Source organism: Pieris rapae, chromosome 9 (assembly GCF_905147795.1).
Source record: "Pieris rapae chromosome 9, ilPieRapa1.1, whole genome shotgun sequence".
NCBI lineage: Eukaryota > Metazoa > Arthropoda > Insecta > Lepidoptera > Pieridae > Pieris > Pieris rapae.
In genome coordinates this window covers 3,982,016-3,998,869 of record NC_059517.1, presented here as the reverse complement: position 1 = coordinate 3,998,869, position 16,854 = coordinate 3,982,016, and the positions used below count along the sequence as shown (strand labels likewise).

General features: G+C 34.4%; 3 protein-coding genes and 1 long non-coding RNA gene across 5 annotated transcripts; 2 read left to right on the top strand and 2 right to left on the bottom strand.

Annotated features, from left to right (window-relative positions):
• The first annotated feature begins 426 nt into the window (after positions 1–426).
• LOC111001123 lies at positions 427–12,243 on the top strand. The gene is made up of 16 exons (XM_022270840.2): positions 427–829; positions 5,503–5,622; positions 6,287–6,439; positions 6,643–6,793; positions 6,998–7,164; positions 7,484–7,578; positions 8,105–8,279; positions 8,764–8,971; positions 9,113–9,259; positions 9,837–10,000; positions 10,121–10,218; positions 10,346–10,486; positions 10,801–10,899; positions 11,148–11,301; positions 11,405–11,531; positions 11,956–12,243. Exons 1-16 carry the CDS (start codon positions 766–768, stop codon positions 12,086–12,088), a joined length of 2,196 nt encoding a protein of 731 aa, XP_022126532.2. The 5' UTR covers positions 427–765; the 3' UTR covers positions 12,089–12,243.
• LOC111001124 lies at positions 1,677–5,083 on the bottom strand. Its single transcript, XR_002600464.2, has 2 exons — positions 4,962–5,083; positions 1,677–1,860 (listed from the first exon to the last, which is right to left on the bottom strand). It is a non-coding gene; the product is annotated as an uncharacterized LOC111001124 (long non-coding RNA).
• A 392-nt stretch (positions 12,244–12,635) lies between the features above and the next one.
• Positions 12,636–16,038, bottom strand: LOC111001120 (pro-resilin-like). Of its 2 annotated transcripts, none has more exons than XM_045629576.1 (4): positions 15,949–16,038; positions 13,531–13,629; positions 13,125–13,301; positions 12,636–12,961 (listed from the first exon to the last, which is right to left on the bottom strand). In XM_045629576.1, exons 1-4 carry the CDS (start codon positions 15,982–15,984, stop codon positions 12,752–12,754), a joined length of 522 nt encoding a protein of 173 aa, XP_045485532.1. In that variant the 5' UTR covers positions 15,985–16,038; the 3' UTR covers positions 12,636–12,751. The 2 variants fall into 2 exon arrangements, with proteins under 2 accessions (XP_045485532.1, XP_045485533.1); XM_045629577.1 differs by lacking the exon at positions 15,949–16,038 and adding an exon at positions 13,756–14,368.
• LOC111001097 (protein SCO1 homolog, mitochondrial) lies at positions 15,227–16,780 on the top strand. Its single transcript, XM_022270803.2, has 5 exons — positions 15,227–15,638; positions 15,759–15,882; positions 15,970–16,051; positions 16,173–16,299; positions 16,552–16,780. The coding sequence occupies exons 1-5, from the start codon at positions 15,363–15,365 to the stop codon at positions 16,699–16,701; spliced, it is 759 nt and encodes a 252-aa protein (XP_022126495.1). The 5' UTR covers positions 15,227–15,362; the 3' UTR covers positions 16,702–16,780.
• Positions 16,781–16,854: the final 74 nt, after the last annotated feature.

The following is a 16,854-nucleotide window of genomic DNA, read 5'->3' as shown; positions in this document are numbered from 1 at the left end:
AAACATTGTATGATGGATGGTTTCGTAACACAAAAGTAAAATACTGGTTGTACCACACTCAGTTCAGTAATTACCAGTACTTCCAGACTCTGTTATTACAGTAGAGTCTCCATACTTTTAAAACTTGGAATTTTAAAACACATGAACAAGGATATTTTATAGGTAAATTATCGTCAAGGGTATTGTCAAAATCTTCATGTCAGAAACACATGGTAAAATACAAAACAATGACATTTAAAAAAAAACACCAGTGATTTTTTTTATGGTACTCTGTAGTCTACTGATTTTTTTTTACGTAACTTCAAGTACCAGCAGATATTTTTACGCGATATCTGAAAGCATTTGTTTATTACTGGGTATTTAGACCGCCGTTACAAAATACGTAGTTTAACGGCGTCAAACGATCATATTATCATCGTTTTCACTATCGTTGACTCGTCATTCTATTGTAAATTGTCTGTAACACCATAATAACTGCAAGGTCGTGACGAGTAGTGGGGACCAGTACACAATTGCACTTGATTTCAGTAAATAGTAGTCAACAAACGTCGGAAAAACTATGAAATGTGAGGACGAATGTGTGACGTAAAAATTGGTAAACTGTTTTAGACAACGAATTTTCGGTGTGTTTAATCAGCTGGTCCTAAGGTTGTTGAATAAAATGTCTTAAATCTTCTGTCATTTCGTAGTTAGGTACTATATGATGCACACGGATTGATCATTATCGTTTTTGTGTGTGTATTAGTTTTGATTGTGGCGTTCAGTATGTATTACATAATAAGCAAAGTAGTTTTGACTTCAGTGCTTTTCATTTTTGGAATCGAAGGAAGTAAGTAATACAATTTACTTTTTTTAATTAAATAATATGAATATTTTTGTGTGTATCAATGCCGCTGCATTTATATCTTTAAATTTTCTATTTTTTGTCCATCCATACCTTTGTGTTAAGTACTGTAACCAGAAAGCATTTATTAATTGATGAAACTTCAAAACAAGATTCGGTGGTATAGACATCGGTGCATACAAACCCAAAACAGTAATTGTTTCGCCTGGATATCGAACCATGGACTTCTGAGTTACACACCGTTTCCAGTAAGCTACGAAAGTTGTTAGGTTCTCTTTACGGTGATACTATTGTTCTATTCGTGGATAAGGTTTAAAGGTATGTTTTTAACTTAGTTACAAACGTACCTAAAATAAAAATATATATAAGTAGGAGGAATTCTTTCGAAAGTATTCCAGAATTAGTAAAAATCTATGTAGGAGTGATATTAGGTCGTTACCTATGTATTTGAAGAGTATAATCAGCATTTACAGATTTAATAAATCAGATATATATATAAAACAGATGTAAAAAACGTCTTCTTTAAAAAAAATCGCCATAAAGTCTTCTAAGGATTCCTAAGGATAGTTAAAGTTAGTCTAATACCTTGGGAATGAAAGACGTACAAAGAAAAAAGGATATGTATGTATTTATAAATGTGTCTACATTATAAAAGAGATTTTTTTCCTCTGCAACTATATCATTAACACTGGACATTAAATTGATATTTAGCGTGATGTTAATTGTTTTTTAATTCATCAGGTGATAAAATTTTAACAAGAAGTAACTTGCTTAAATTATTCTCTTAAAGGAATTTATTATGAAATGTTTTTACTTAAATAATAGTCTTTTGTAATGTGTTATTAACTTTTATTGGTTGGTAAACATGTTATTTTTCCGCCATTTAGCACTGGTGTCGTGTTTTTGGGACATTGATTTTTTCCATCTGGACTTAAAACCCCAGTTCGGCTGTTGGCCTGAACTCCTAAAAGAAGTAGAATGAACAGAATTACGGTCTCCAGTTGAAAGATCTTCATCTGAAAAGAAATATCATTTTATCACGAGTGATTAATATCGCATTGTTCATCATAGTTATCATTTTATCCTTATTTGTTTGCCTTTAAAAGGTAAATTTAAAACCTTACTTAATTATTATTAAACAAGTTTAGTAAAGGTCTCATACCTTTTGTTGTGAGACTCTTAACGATGAACAAGTAATTTTGTTCTAAGTAGCCTCTTGTATTGTTGAGTAAGGAGGTTGTATGTTATAATATAGTAGTTATGTTTGTTTAAAAAATGACATCAACAATTTGTATAAATAGATAGGACTAGAATAGTTACGAGATTATATAATAGTGTAGGTTGTAGTAATTTTTAAATATTTCCTTCTAATAATTCAATATAAATACATACAAAATTATTGACCTCAGCTTTGGCAAGTAAATACCATTTTATTACTCATTCATAAATTCATCTTATTTAAAATGCTACTAAAAGTGTTTTTTTTTTTTTTTTTTTTTTTTTTTTAATAATTTTCACTCTACTCCCCTGCCATAGTGTCCAGGGACTTTATATTTCACTGATATTATTTAACGCGTCGGGAATTACGCCCCGACTACATCGGTAATATTTTTATTAACAATATTCATGGGCGAGCCGGGGCGCAATTCCCCGCGAGACCCGCTCTTTTTGTTTTATTTGCCGCCTTTATATATACAACTATTTTTTCACAGAACCGTTCCAGGCACGGTCTGTGCTTTATTAATATGTCCTGTAGGCCGTTACGGTCTACAGTCATCTGTATTTGTTGCTCCAGGTCGTGCCTGGACGATGCGAATATAGGGCAGTGTAGAAGCACATGTTCCACTGTTTGCTCTTCATTACTGCAGGCACATGTTGGGCTTGTCCTAATTTTAAATCTGTGCAGGTAATATGCAAAGGCTCCGTGCCCTGTTAGAATTTGCGCCATCTGGGGTGTGAAACGCTTCTCTTTTACCAATTTATACGCAGTTTTAACATTGCCTATAAATAATTTTGTAGTTCCAGCTGTTTCACCCCCCAGGTAGCGCTCATTCCATACCTCCAGAGTCCTTTGCCTTATCTGATGTTTAATATATGACAGGGGGTATGCAGCGTATTCAGGTTCTGACCTTAGTTTTTCCGACGCTTCTTTTGCTAATGTGTCCGCTCTCTCGTTCCCCGGCGTACCAACGTGCGCCTTTATCCAGAAGAGGCTTATATGAGTTCCTGTTCTCCGGCACTCTTCCAGGCTCCGGCGGATCTCGGCTACCTGGGGATCGAGAGATCGTCCACTCACTATAGCATCTAGTGCTGACTTTGAGTCACTGTATATTTTAACGTCGCGTTTGTTTTTATCCACGTGGCTAGTCGCGTTCCGTAGTGCCATCAGTTCGGCTTGAAATACTGTGCAGTGGGGCGCCATCTTCATTTTCTTGCTGTTTATTTCCATTCCATCTTTCCATTCTGTCCAAGCGGCGCCCACTCCTGTACTTGTTTTGCTGCCGTCCGTATAGATTTGTGTGCCGCCATGTCTTGCGATTTCTTCCGGATTTGTGAGCATCTTATAGTCAAGTTTTGTTTGTTTCGCCGGGTGTGGGAGATCCACATATCGCACTCTCTTCTCTAATTCCTCGCCCTCCTTCAGTATTTCCGTGCTGACTCCCCTTTTTATCTCGTATAAGGCAGCGGCTTCTTGAATACGTAGGTCTAGAGGAAGTATCCCGGCCAGTAGGGTTGCCGCGTGTAACGATGTCGTCCTATAAGTTTTGGCAATTTTTTGGGCAAAGCCCCTTTGCAGATGGTTTAGTTTTTTCCGTACACAGATTTTATTTGTCGCGGGAGCCCACACCGCAGCCGCATACATTACGATTGGTTCAATAACGGCAGTGTACGTGGTCGCGATAACCTCCTGGTTTAGTCCCCATTCGATCTTCGCGGCTTTAGCCAGCTGTTTATATATCTGAATGGCTTTCCGGCATACTCTTTCCACATGTCTGTTGAATGTGAGTCTAGAATCCAGATCAACTCCGAGGATTCGGATGTGGTTATCCATCTGTATCGGTACATTATTCATATTTAGCCGTGGGGTGTCATATTTTAGTTTGCGAGTCACCACCATGGCTTTGGTCTTGTGTGGCGCAAATTTCAGTTTGTTTAGGATACCCCATCTATGTATCCGGTTCAATGTTAGGTTGAGTTTCTGCTGGATCTCGCTACCGGTTTCTCCTTCCGCTATCAAAACGATGTCATCCGCAAAAGCCTGGACGTACTCACCACTATTTTGCAAGTCCTGGAGGAGCGGGTCCAATATTAGATTCCACATTGTTGGTCCCCCTATTGAACCCTGAACGCAGCCTTTGTTAGTAACTTTTTCAACCGTGTGTCCAGCGTAGGTTAATTTAATTTGTCTTTCATGTAAGTAACTATCCATAACTTTCCTTAGTTTTAATGGGCATTGTTCTTCTGCCAGGCGGACTCTAATTTGCGGCCACCAAGCGCTGTCAAAGGCGCCCTCTATATCGAGTGATACGATGGTTAGTATCTTCTTTTGTTTCAGCTTTGCGCGTATATGTGTGACTGCGTCATATAGGGCGTCCTCAGTGCTCCGCTGGGGCATGAATCCGTATTGGATTTTCGAGGTTTTCGGGACTAGATGCCACTTTAACCGAACGATTAGCATCTTTTCGTATACTTTACCTAGAAGAGGTAGTAAGCCTATGGGTCGATAAGACTTCGGGTTTGAATAATCGGCCTTACCCGGTTTGCGCAATACAATTATTGTAGCAATTTTCCACAATTTGGGGAAGTACCCTAGCTCCAGGCATTTGTTTAGGACGGTGAGGAATAAGTTAGGCGCCGCGTTTATCGCGTGCCAACTTATGTCCGCCGTTATGCCATCTTCTCCGGGGGCCTTTCTGGGGTTGAAACTGAGAGCGGCAGTTTCGAGTTCAGTCATTGTGAAAGGGGTATCATAGACTAAGTTATGTACTATACTATACTATAGTACAGTATATATACTAAAAGTGTTGGTCATAGGGAAGTTACCGCTTTATAGACTAACTAATATAGATTAGGAATTTGAATAGTTGTTTCTACAAATAAGTAAATATTGACTTACATTGATATATATTACAAGTTAAGCACACGTGTTACCGAGAGAAGAATTCTTTGTATACTGTCATATTAAACAAGACCAGTTTCGATTTAACACAAAAAACACGACTCAAAACAGATGTTTTAAAGAAAACAGATAAATAGTTAGTTAAACGCATAAATTATGCAGTATTTTTTGCAAGACCTTCTATGATTTAAGTTTTATTATTTCTGAGATTAGACGCGATATTATTTTGATAGACAACTAATTAATTCATCCGACTTATCACCGTCGATATAACGGCTTTAGTACAGTAATTTTCTCACCGAGCTTTATGCTCGTTGATGTTTAGTACACATTATACATTACATTTTATTATTTTGTACATTATTTTTCAACATACCCTGATAATCCATAACATTTTATACGTTTTGATTCTACATTGAATCATAAACAAAACCCATATAGATACGACGATACATAGTATAATTTTAGTAATTCTAAGTCAAAATTGATCTCAAATAAAATGTATTCATTAATGTAATTTTAATATCGTTTCTTAAAGTAAGCACAGATTGTAACCAAGATGAATCGGCTAGTTTTGTTCGGTGGCCCGGAATGACGCCAGATCGGGCTGTTCCCGTTTTCATGTACGCTGCGAGTGGTGGCGAGGAGTCTCTAACGGGTTAGTATTGAAGTAGATTTGTTACTGCCTGCAAAAAAAAGAAACTATATTTTAACTTTCTTTTGCCGAGAGGGTTGTCCTACCTTAAAATATTGTTTCACCTAAAAACGATTGTTCTCGTTACAAAAGATTAAAATTATTTTGGAAATTCGAATGAGAACCATCTTTACTGGCATAAAACCACAATCAGAATCGTAGATAAAGAGTTACATGGGTACTAATCCTAGTTGAGATCTAAACTAATACCATTTTTATCATTAGGAATATACTACACCGTCCTCTACGTACATATCAGGGATAGCACTTACAATTGCGCGTTTTTCAAGGCAGTTTTTCCGCGCACCACCACTTTGTGGAACCAGCTGCTCACTAAATTATTTTGAAATTCGACTTAGGGTCCTTCAAGAAAAGAGCGTACCAATTCTTAAAAAGCCGGCAACACACTCGCGAGCCCTTCGGCGTTAAGAGTGTCCATGGGCAGCGGTATCACTTAACATCAGGTGAGCCTCCTGCCCGTTTGCCCCCTGTTCTATAAAACAAAACATACAAATCTGAGTACGGCCGTCCCAATTATTTCTAATTACAAAAAATAAATATGTCCTAAATTATATGGAGCGTGGTTTGTCTTAATATTCCATGCACTAGAAACTTCTGTTTTTTACAGGAGCCTGTCTCAGGCGCTGTAGGGAATTAGAAGACTGCGCCTCTGTCGTGGTCACATATGCCAAGGGCAACTGTCAGGGCCTTGCCTATTCAGCGGTGACTAACCTCCACGCAGACAATGATATCGCTTATTTCACTAAAGTTTGCCTTAAATGTATGTATTCCACATTATTATATATGTATGTTATGTATAGTTTTTAGCTCGTTTGACCTTATGGCGGCTGACACCTAACTAACAATAATCATTTTATAATCAGATTCTCAACATTTTAATTCAAAGTAGTAGTAAATAAAGTGACCGTTTTAATATATTTACATCTTTAACGTGCAGTCTGAGGAAATATTTTCAATTGGCAGTATCCCAAGGATGTGGAAAGAAATGGTGGTCTATGGAGAGCACCCCTGGCTATTCATTAAATTCTGAAGGAACAAATATCAAAGTGCTTCCAAACATTACCGTACATGATTGCTATAATGCTCTTTTCTCATCAAATGAAAGAAAGTATAGGTTCGTATATAGCTATTTTTATACTACTTACTAAAATAAACAGTAGTTCAAACTTAGATTCAAACACTGTGACTAGACTAACATAGAGTATATGACAAATTTATGTTGGGAGAAAATTAGCCTCTTGAAGTGTTCTTCTATAGAATCTTTAACTTTGATCTCTAAGCGTTCATTTTGTAAGTTTAAAAGTATCAAATTTTGCAGGTCAGCGCAATGGATTGAGCCAAATAGTCCTTTAGACACGTTAGTTGTGTCTGTGAGGGCGACAGGAGACTGCATCTTGAACGGAGAAAATAAATTTACTGAACCCGAGTCATACCGGGTATCAAATTACTATACATTTTATATAGAGAATGATTGTGAACATGATTGTAAGTATAATTAGATCCAGGCATTGTATCAGTTAATAATTACCACGGAGAAAAAGTGGAACGGCTGTCTCGTGATGGCAAACAAATTAAAAAAATTAAAACTTCAATAACACTAAGTAAGTTTTTTCGGTGCTTTCCAAAAACTACTCTACTGTACTTACATAATTTGAAAATGACTATGTTCATTCATTAACCGCAAGCATTATTTTCATCACATTATTATCCATTGGTAGGCGATTAATATTTGGGCAATGTAATCATTTTAATTTTGCGCTTATAGCAGTAATGTTTATCAAAAACGTTAATTTATTACTTTTAGATCCAAAGAAAATCGACAGATGTTCGTATGAGGAGTATAATAACCAGACACTTAAGCGAGTTGATTTAAGTATTCATGATACGACTAAGGAAGAGGTAAAGTCATATTTAGAATATAAGAAATATCCGTGATGGCAGACGAATGCACATCTTGTAGATTCTTAAACTTTTACTTTAAGTAGAATATAATAAAATAATTTATTACAGAACGACAAATAGAATAACTTATGAAGTACTTGATAGAAACATGTTATCGATAAAAATCGTACAGGTTTTAAATGTAGAAACGAAATACGGGCAAATATATTATGAAAATCTGATTAGGTCTATTGCGTGCGTGCATTGAACTGTATTACTACTCATAATCTATACTTCTACATTATGTTTGTAACCTACTGGAATACCAATAAAAATTCCTTTAACTCACTTTTAAGATAAAAAAAATTAAATAGTGAATTTTCAAATACGAATATATATGAATTTCACATTTGGTTAATTTTTAAATAATTCTACAATATCTTAAATAGTTATTTTGGCCTACTTCAAAAAACTCCGCGCTTTAAAGAATGCGTTTGGATGTCGTATTAATAATATCAACTATTAAATCTCAGTTTTATTTTAGTGCAAATCAGCATGTGAGACCGAAGAGCGTTTTATATGTCGTGGGTTCACATGGACGTCTAGACAGAGCCGCGGTCTCTGTGATCTGCACAGTGAGGATCTCATTTCCACAGGTTCTTGGCTCTCAAGACGTGTATCAGAAGCTACTTACTATAGGCGGGTTATTTGTCTAAACAGTAAGTGTCTATTAAATTTCGTTTTATACGGATTTTTGTATGTAAATTTTACTATTTCGCCAGACTTTAATATTGAGTCAAATATATTAGGAAATACTTGCGTGTTTTTCAATAGTATAAATACATGCATTTTCTACTGAATTGCTGAAGTTTAAGCGGTCTTATCTCATTCTCTATTTTTCTAGTTCAAGACTTTACTAGGCAGTAATTCTTATTTCGCAGGCAAATATGGCACATGCGAAAAAAAGATCTCAAGTTTGACTTAAACTATTGTATTTTCTAAGGCTATTGACATAAAATCAATACGTTACAATTCCCTGTTATTAATGAAATTATTTCTATATAACTATTTATGACTAACGAAAGTTGATAAGTACTTTGATTGGTTCAGATGAACCAGTTTCATAATATTAAAACAATTTATCATTTTCTGTTTTAAAAATACAAAAAAAATATCAAAGCAAATAAATAAATAAAATTACAGTATCTGTGGATTGTGAAGATTCTAATATGATTGTGACATACCGTCCACGTGGTAACTTCCGGGGTCGTATGTACGTACCTGGCCATGGTGAAAAGTGCAGTGCTCGAGCTATTGCGGGTATTGTGAAGTTATCATTACCTTTCTATGGTGATTGCGATGTCAACTTTGCTTACGGCATTTCTAAAGGACCCAATGGAGTCGTAAATAGGTATTGATATTTCAAATTTTTGATTTAATTTTCTATACTCCACTTAAGGCAACTCACATATATTTATATATGACTTTTAATGAATAAAAATTCTTTTGTCTTCTTACGTGAAAGGAAAATAATATTTTTTATAATATTTAGGACCATGGCATATGTTATGTTGATGATCCAGAACAATCCAATCATTCAGACTGCAGGTGATAGATGGGTGAGAGTTGGGTGCTCACCCGGGGCGGCGTCGCGTGGATATACCAAAGTTGATGCTACGGTGTCTGTTCGAGATGCCAGGTACATATTAGGTTTTATCACCCAGAAGGACCTAATTACTCACAATATCTGTAACTGCAATAGTTATATGGGTTATTTAATCACCTATCGAATATTATGGACTCAAAAACAAAACGTTACAAAGGAATGATCCATAGCTTACTATTTTTAAATGAGAATGACGTTACCTTCCAAATTGAGACCTATTTATGCGACGCTCCATAGCAAATGAAGGTTATACTTATTGTGTGCATTAAAAATGTATTCCGACGCGTCACTGTTATAACATATTTAAGGTAGAGATTCCTCATTCCATACCTCTATTCAGTGCAAATTTATTGTAATTTATGGCAGTTTTATTTTAAATTAAATGAGCTTCTAACTGAGGCGAATAGCTTTTAATATTGCTTAAAATTATCTACTCTACTGTAACATTCAATAGACTTGCAGATCGTAATAAATAATTTAAATCGATGTTTCTTCTAAATTGCTTTTCAGTTAAGTGCTGAATCACACTTTAGGAAATTAATGTTAATTAGCAAAATCCAAAATATGTACAATAAATTAAAAGTTTAAATTTGATGTGAAACATTTACAGCAGGCCGTCACTAGTAAGCGAGACTAGTTCTGAAAGCGGTGCAAGCGCAGTTTACGGTGTAGGCGCAACTCCGCTGAGTATGTATATAGTGCGAACTAGTACCGACAGCGGACTTAGTGCTGTCTCTCTAGGAGAACCACTTGAACTAAGAATAGAAACCACAGGTATGATTACTATGAATGAGTTTACGAGTCATCATACTATGGGAAATAGTATGATGACTCGTAAACGTTTGTTGGTGTTTAGCCGCGTCGTAGATTGATTGACTATTTCTTACTTCGTAGATGATACAGAGATAGAAGCCTATCACTTGGTTGCATCATCAAGACTCGGTGACAGTTCTGTTTTGCTACTTGATAGTAGAGGATGCCCTACTGGACAGGTATGCGAAAAACTGGTATTTACATCGAAAAATTAAAGTGGGTACAGCGGTGATATTCCTCTTTAAAATTTGTACCAGGTTTCACCTTTTTTAAAATCCCATATTTTATGGTTTACATTGCTTTCAGGTAGACTTTCCAGCATTCACAAGAACGTTTGAAGGCAACACCCAGCGGCTGTCAGCGAAGTTCAAGGCATTCCGGTTTCCGAACTCACATGTCATCAGATTTTCTATCATGGTGCGATTCTGTGAACTTAAATGCGCACGGGTTAGTATTTTATTTGTTACAAAAAATCCGTAGGATATAAGTCTAAGAGTGTATGAGTGTACAAAATGTGAATTTGTAAGTTGTGGAATAGCGACCTTTTTATTTTTTTTAATTGCGTCTCCATATCAATTTTAATATTGAGTTTAAATGTGTTAAAATCAAATTTACAGAATTTATATTTTAGGGTAAAAACTAAACATGCATTTCCTTGACTTCTTTATATTTTTTATTTTGAAGACTATGGAATATCGTCATCGATAAAAAGTGTCGAGGATGATTTTTATTTTTGTATGTACAAGCTTATATGTTGACAGGTGAATTGTGGAAAGCTTCAACAGTACCGGAGCTCTCGGCACATCAATAGCTCATATGAGTATGAAGATAGCGAGATTGCCGCTGCCATTACTCAGGAGGTATTACTTTCGTGATTAAACTAGTATGAGGGTTTCTTGTTCGTATTTTCTTATAAGGTCTTTTTAAATAACCAGTTTAGTTCCAAAATAAAGTCACTGTTAAAATACAAAAGAAAATCTTAAGTGGAACTATAAATAACATCATCGGATACATTGCTTCTTGGGAGCCAATAAAAGTATATAAATCCGCCTATCGAAATTAATTGTTGGATATGTCCTACGTGTGAAATATTTTTCTTTACTTTAAGAAAGCTTGGGCGCCCAACGTAGTGGCACAGGGTGGTACAGTTATGTGCGCGGGCGGTGATGGGCGGATGCCTCTCGAGTTGGAAATGGTGGTGGGCTCTAAAAATATCCTGTCTACTGATACCCTTGTTAGAGCTGATCATCGATCTTCTTCACGTAAGTTTGTTTCCCTAGAATCATAATTATAATGAATAAATGTGAAAAAGTAATAACTTAAACAAGGGATATTTTTATATGTAACTTTCTTCTTTGGATTCAGCTGATGAAAACCATGTTAGTGACAGTGCAGTGATATGCGTCCATGAACTGCTGTTGGTTGCGTTGGGTTTGGCGTGGCTCACAGTACAAGTCCTGCTTTTGCTGGGATGTTGCGTCCTTGTCAAGAGGTAATAATTTAAACAACACAACTCTAATTACAGACACATTTTTTCCTTCAGCTATTTGGGATAAAATTGAAATGTCGAAGTTGTTTTATTAGATTTATTAAACCGTGTTTTAACAAAGCTCAGTTTCTTTATAGTGGCATACTTAAATGTATTCGTTTTTCAAGAGTATGAGTTAAAGAGAATAATCTGTGCATTCACACATAATCATAAGTGTACAGGCATTTTACAGATTCAAGCAAATACCATCAGTTTAACAAAGTGTTAAACGTTTATGTCTGCACTAGTATTTGTATGAAATATCTTAGAGCAACATCTGTTAGCCGTTGTGGTGGTTAGATAGATAGAATAGAACTAAGTTTTTTTGTACAATAATAAAAAACATTTATTATGCTTACAATAATCACTAACGATTTTGTTTTTGCAGGTATAGAAATTTAGCAGAAATGAGTATGCAGAAAGACTACAATTCGTTCGACAATATTGGCTTCGAGACCTCATCCACGCATCGTAGAGTTCATTGGCCAGATCAACACATAGACGTCCTTCATACACATTAAAAACAAAAGATTTCTAGTTATGTTTTGTTATTAGGCGACCAAAGCTTTATTCCATGTGGGCCGGTACTTGTAAGATATCTCCTGGTGTGATTACAACCGGGCTTTACAAAATTAAGAAGATATTAAGGCAGACCAAGAAAATTTATAATATGTACATTTTTACAATTTTAAATTATAATATGTACATAGGTATATTTGGTTTAGATAATAAGAATTTAATATGTAGACCAAATACTTGTTTGTTTTGTAATGTAGTAGGTATATTGAAAATCAATTTATTTTCGATTAATTAAGCAGGTAGACTGATGTATTAATTAGAATAAAAATTTTGCTTAAATGTCTTCTTTGTTGACCGATATCTAGTTATATTATAAAAAATCTTATTTAAAATTACTAAGTGAAAATACTGTTTATTTTATTTGAAGTTTTCATATATGTATCAACTAACTATAAAACCGGCAAACTTTGTTTTTCATTATATAATTTAATGCAAAATCACAATGTACAAAAATTTAAACAATCTTTATCAAATAGTGGTAAAAAATTATTTACGACTTCCTGTATATGTATCATAACGATATTTTTATAGCCATTACAGATATCTGGTAAATAAATATTTCTGTAACTATTCGAAAGTTAATAAAATATATCTCGTTAAATATTTTACTCTGTGGTATTTTCGGCTGGAGCGTATAGCACGGGTGGAGCGGGTGCTGGTGAGGGGGCGATAGCGGGTTGGCGAGCTCCACTGCGAGCGGATTGTCTAACGCTCTGTCTATTCGATGCTGCGTTGTAATGGTAACCTTCGAACTTGTCACCACCTGTCCCAGTTCCAGTCTGAGTGGGATATGTCGCTGTACCCATGTACATAACCTGCAATTAATTATTAAATAGTTTTTTATCGCTATGAAAATAATTTTATACATAAAAATAATTTGTATGAATTTGTATTTAAAAAATCATAGAAATCTAATGTTTAGCGCCTGATAATTTATTTTATTAAAAAAATATAGAATTAGATAAAATTGTGATGTACTTGTGGTTTATATCCATCTGGGCCAGCTTCGTACTCCACTAGTTGAGTTCTGCCATCTGGTAAGAGCACGTGGTAAGATCCAGACGCCCGATCATCTTTACGTTTCTCCGAGTGTCCGAAGTCTAAAGAGACGGCGTTGTCTTGCACGTCATAAGTAAACTCATAATTTATTGGCAGCTAAACAAATAAAAAATATTTTTTTTAATTACACACAGATACGCGCGCTAACCCATTTTAATAACACTTATATAATGTTTACAGATTTCGTCTAAATTTTTATTCAATCATTATTTATAATTAATATGATAATATATATTATATATATATATATATAATAATAAAATAAAATATATATAATTATTATAATATAATTATTATATTATAAACAATATGATTGTTTAATTACTGTTGGTTCTGAAATTGGTTTTTTGCCCCCTCCATTTGGTTTGGGTGGTAAGTACTCTTGTGCCGACGTTAAATAGCACACGAGCCAGGTTAAAATAATCTGCAAATAAATAAAAAATTATGTATGTCGTGTTATTATCATTTCGTAAAACATTAAGTTTAAAAATATAATTTTCTATTTTTGTATACGTATACGTTTTTTATTAAAATTTACCAAAAAACTTACATAACGGATCTTCCACATTTTAGAATATAACTTTTTCACTTACTGCTGCAAGATACAACGGATTTATGGAATATTCAAATAATGCTCGCGCTATTTAAATGAAGGGTTTTACAATGCTGCGGTCTAAAAGCGTCACACTGGTATTTTTTTCATTAATGTTTCTCACGATTCCTTCAAATTTCGAAATATTTAATATCTAGGACTGCAACGAGTCAACAAAGCTTAAGCATTCTGGTACGATTAAAATTCCGGAAAAGCATGAAGAGAATCCATGCCATAATAAAGCCATGCTATATATATATATTTAGCATAGCTATGTTAAGCTGACCTGACCAGAAATAATGAACAAAATACTAATGCAAGGAAAAAGCGAGTAGCGATGTTGTGATTGTTGGTTAGAAAAAGTAATTAAAGGAAGTTTGGTATAAGTTTCTGATAACTGGAGCAATTTTCTATTCTCTCACCTGGATTGTGACCTGACGTCCTCAACATCAGGAACGGGGATCATTATAATAAATTTTAATTTCTAAGACTCTTCATATCATTCTGGATATTTTAATTAGTTAAGTGATGTAATGAACCATTTTGATATTGAGGTCTTTGTTTTTGTATGTCTATTAGTACTCATTTTTGTTGCATAGGTTATAAGATGTTTATCTATATTATATTAGTATCTAAAATTTGTAAATTGTCTATTTTTTGTTATTTGTGCACGCGAGTTATTTGCCTACGGGTATAGCCTTATTTTATTAGAAAACTATAAAAAATAAATATAGCATAACTTAGTGTTGGTAGTGTTCGAAACACAGTTTCACAAATAAGTGTTTAAACTAAAAAGAAGTTAAAGGGTACATAAAAATATTGATGTCAATTTATTAATTTTCTTGACGTTTTTAATTGATTGCATAGTTTTTATCGCCCGAATCCAGAAATTACGTAACGAAAATAAACTTAAAACACGTTAAAACGGGACAGAGTGCGTCTCACAACGGTCTAGCGTGATCGGTCAGGTAGCGCAGGTGCGTTAGAGTGGGACAGTACGCATACTGCGTATTCACATCTCTCTGACGAGCTCCGTGACGAAGAGTTTGCGCGGCCCGTGCAGCCGCCAGCCGGCACGCGTTAGAGTGAGACACTGAGACAGACTATCAAGGCGTGTTAGTCTGAGTCTGGTAAAGTGGTGGAGTGGTAGATTTAATTATTATCCAAGGAAAAGAAATACTGCATAAAAAAATACATAAATAATAATAATTGCATAAGTTGATAAAAAAGGTAGGCTTTACCGCGGCAGTCACCGAGTGCTACACTTGCTTATGGCTATTTTTTATTATTGATAAGAGAAGTATTTTTGAAACATTAATAATTATTCTTCTTTTCTCAAACTGAATATATGCTTACTCATGTCATAGTTCCCACTTGACAATTTGACCAAACACTAGATTTCGTATCAGTGTCAAGACTAGATCATGAAATGACATTGATTGTAAAAACATGCCGTACTAAGACCCAAGATAGCGGTTTCTGGTTTACATATTTGAAAACTATATTTTGATTAGATAATTTTGTGATAATTATTGATTACTTAAATTAATGTAAGGAAGCATAAAATGAACTCATTATTGCGGTATTGTGTAAGACCCTCATGTCGCGCTTTTTCAAGAACACCAGTAAAACACTGTGCTGTTCCTCCTAAACGAGCCCCGAAAAAATATTTTGGGCCAGTAACATGGAAATCAATGGGAGCGACGGCACTTGTTGCAGGAGGATTAACTAGTTTCATGCTTTATGTTAGAAAAGAAAAACAAGAAGCCTTAGATCGTGAAAGAAAACGGCAGCTAGGCAAAGCCAAGATAGGCGGTTCCTTTGAATTGGTTGATTCCGAGGTAAGCATACTTAATTACGATTAAGGAAAACGTGAGCAATATTATACCTATTTCAATATACTATTATAGTTATGACCTATTGCATAATATTTGCATCAAGAAACTATGTTTTACTTTCAGGGAAAAACAGTAAAAAGCACAGACTTATTAGGGAAATGGTTATTGATATATTTTGGATTTACACACTGTCCTGATATTTGCCCAGATGAGTTAGAAAAGCTTGCAGAAGTTGTTGACAGACATGGTATGGATTTAAATTATTTATAAGTAAAATATGACTATAAAACTATAATTTGACATAACCACTTACAGAAAAAAATGAATGTTGCAGATAAAACGCCATCATCTCCACCTTTACAACCCTTGTTCATATCTGTTGATCCTCAGAGGGACACCCCAGAGATTGTTGGAAAGTAAGCTTCTGCCAATTTAGTATTCTATTTAAGAACATAACAATGTATAGTTCTTGGCAAGACCAATTCAAGTATATATTATATATATTTATAGTATATAAAATAATGATTTCATTTTCAGATATTGCAAGGAATTTACACCACGTCTACTTGGTCTAACAGGCACAAAGGAACAAGTACAACAGGCCTGCCGGTCTTACAGAGTATATTTCAGTGCAGGACCACAAGACGATGATAATGATTATATTGTAAGTCATAAATCAGAGGAATCATGTGTAAATTGTGAATTAGATTTGAAATTCAGAATACTATGTCAAGACAAGATATATATTATTTGTGCTTTATTTCACTAAGAATTAAATCCATACTATTCCTATAGATATTAATTTTGAACACTTGAATATTTAATTCTTAATGCCAACAATTTTGTTTCATTAATACAAGTCTATGAATTTCAGGAACCAATATTAAGTTGAGACTATTTTCTTCTTTTTTTTCAGGTTGACCACACTATTATAATATACCTAGTAGATCCTAATGGTGAATTTGTTGATTATTATGGCCAAAACAGAAATGCAAAAGAAATTCATGACTCTATGTTGGTAAATATTCAGAAGTATGAAGCAGCAAAGAACTCCTCCTGGTTTTAAAACACAAAGATTAATTTGCATTTAAGTGTCTTGAAATAGAAATAGGTATATATTTTATAGCATTAAATTATTTAAAAAAAACAAGTGTCTTTGTATTCAAAATAATTTATTATAAGCAATATGATACACAATTCAATTGATTAAATAAATATT

Bases quoted from the DNA above. Each gene is read 5' to 3' on its own strand.
- LOC111001123 (XM_022270840.2), top strand. From the start codon at position 766: ATGTATTACATAATAAGCAAAGTAGTTTTGACTTCAGTGCTTTTCATT. The intron at 830-5,502 runs GTAAGTAATACA...CGTTTCTTAAAG, and splicing joins CATTTTTGGAATCGAAGGAA to TAAGCACAGATTGTAACCAA. The intron at 10,900-11,147 runs GTATTACTTTCG...CTTTACTTTAAG, and splicing joins CCGCTGCCATTACTCAGGAG to AAAGCTTGGGCGCCCAACGT.
- LOC111001097 (XM_022270803.2), top strand. From the start codon at position 15,363: ATGAACTCATTATTGCGGTATTGTGTAAGACCCTCATGTCGCGCTTTT. The intron at 16,052-16,172 runs GTAAGCTTCTGC...TTTCATTTTCAG, and splicing joins ACCCCAGAGATTGTTGGAAA to ATATTGCAAGGAATTTACAC. The intron at 16,300-16,551 runs GTAAGTCATAAA...CTTTTTTTTCAG, and splicing joins ACGATGATAATGATTATATT to GTTGACCACACTATTATAAT.
- LOC111001120 (XM_045629576.1), bottom strand. From the start codon at position 15,984: ATGATGGCGTTTTATCTGCAACATTCATTTTTTTCT. The intron at 13,630-15,948 runs GTAAGTGGTTAT...ATTTATTTGCAG, and splicing joins TGCAACATTCATTTTTTTCT to ATTATTTTAACCTGGCTCGT. The intron at 12,962-13,124 runs GTACATCACAAT...AATTAATTGCAG, and splicing joins CAGATGGATATAAACCACAA to GTTATGTACATGGGTACAGC.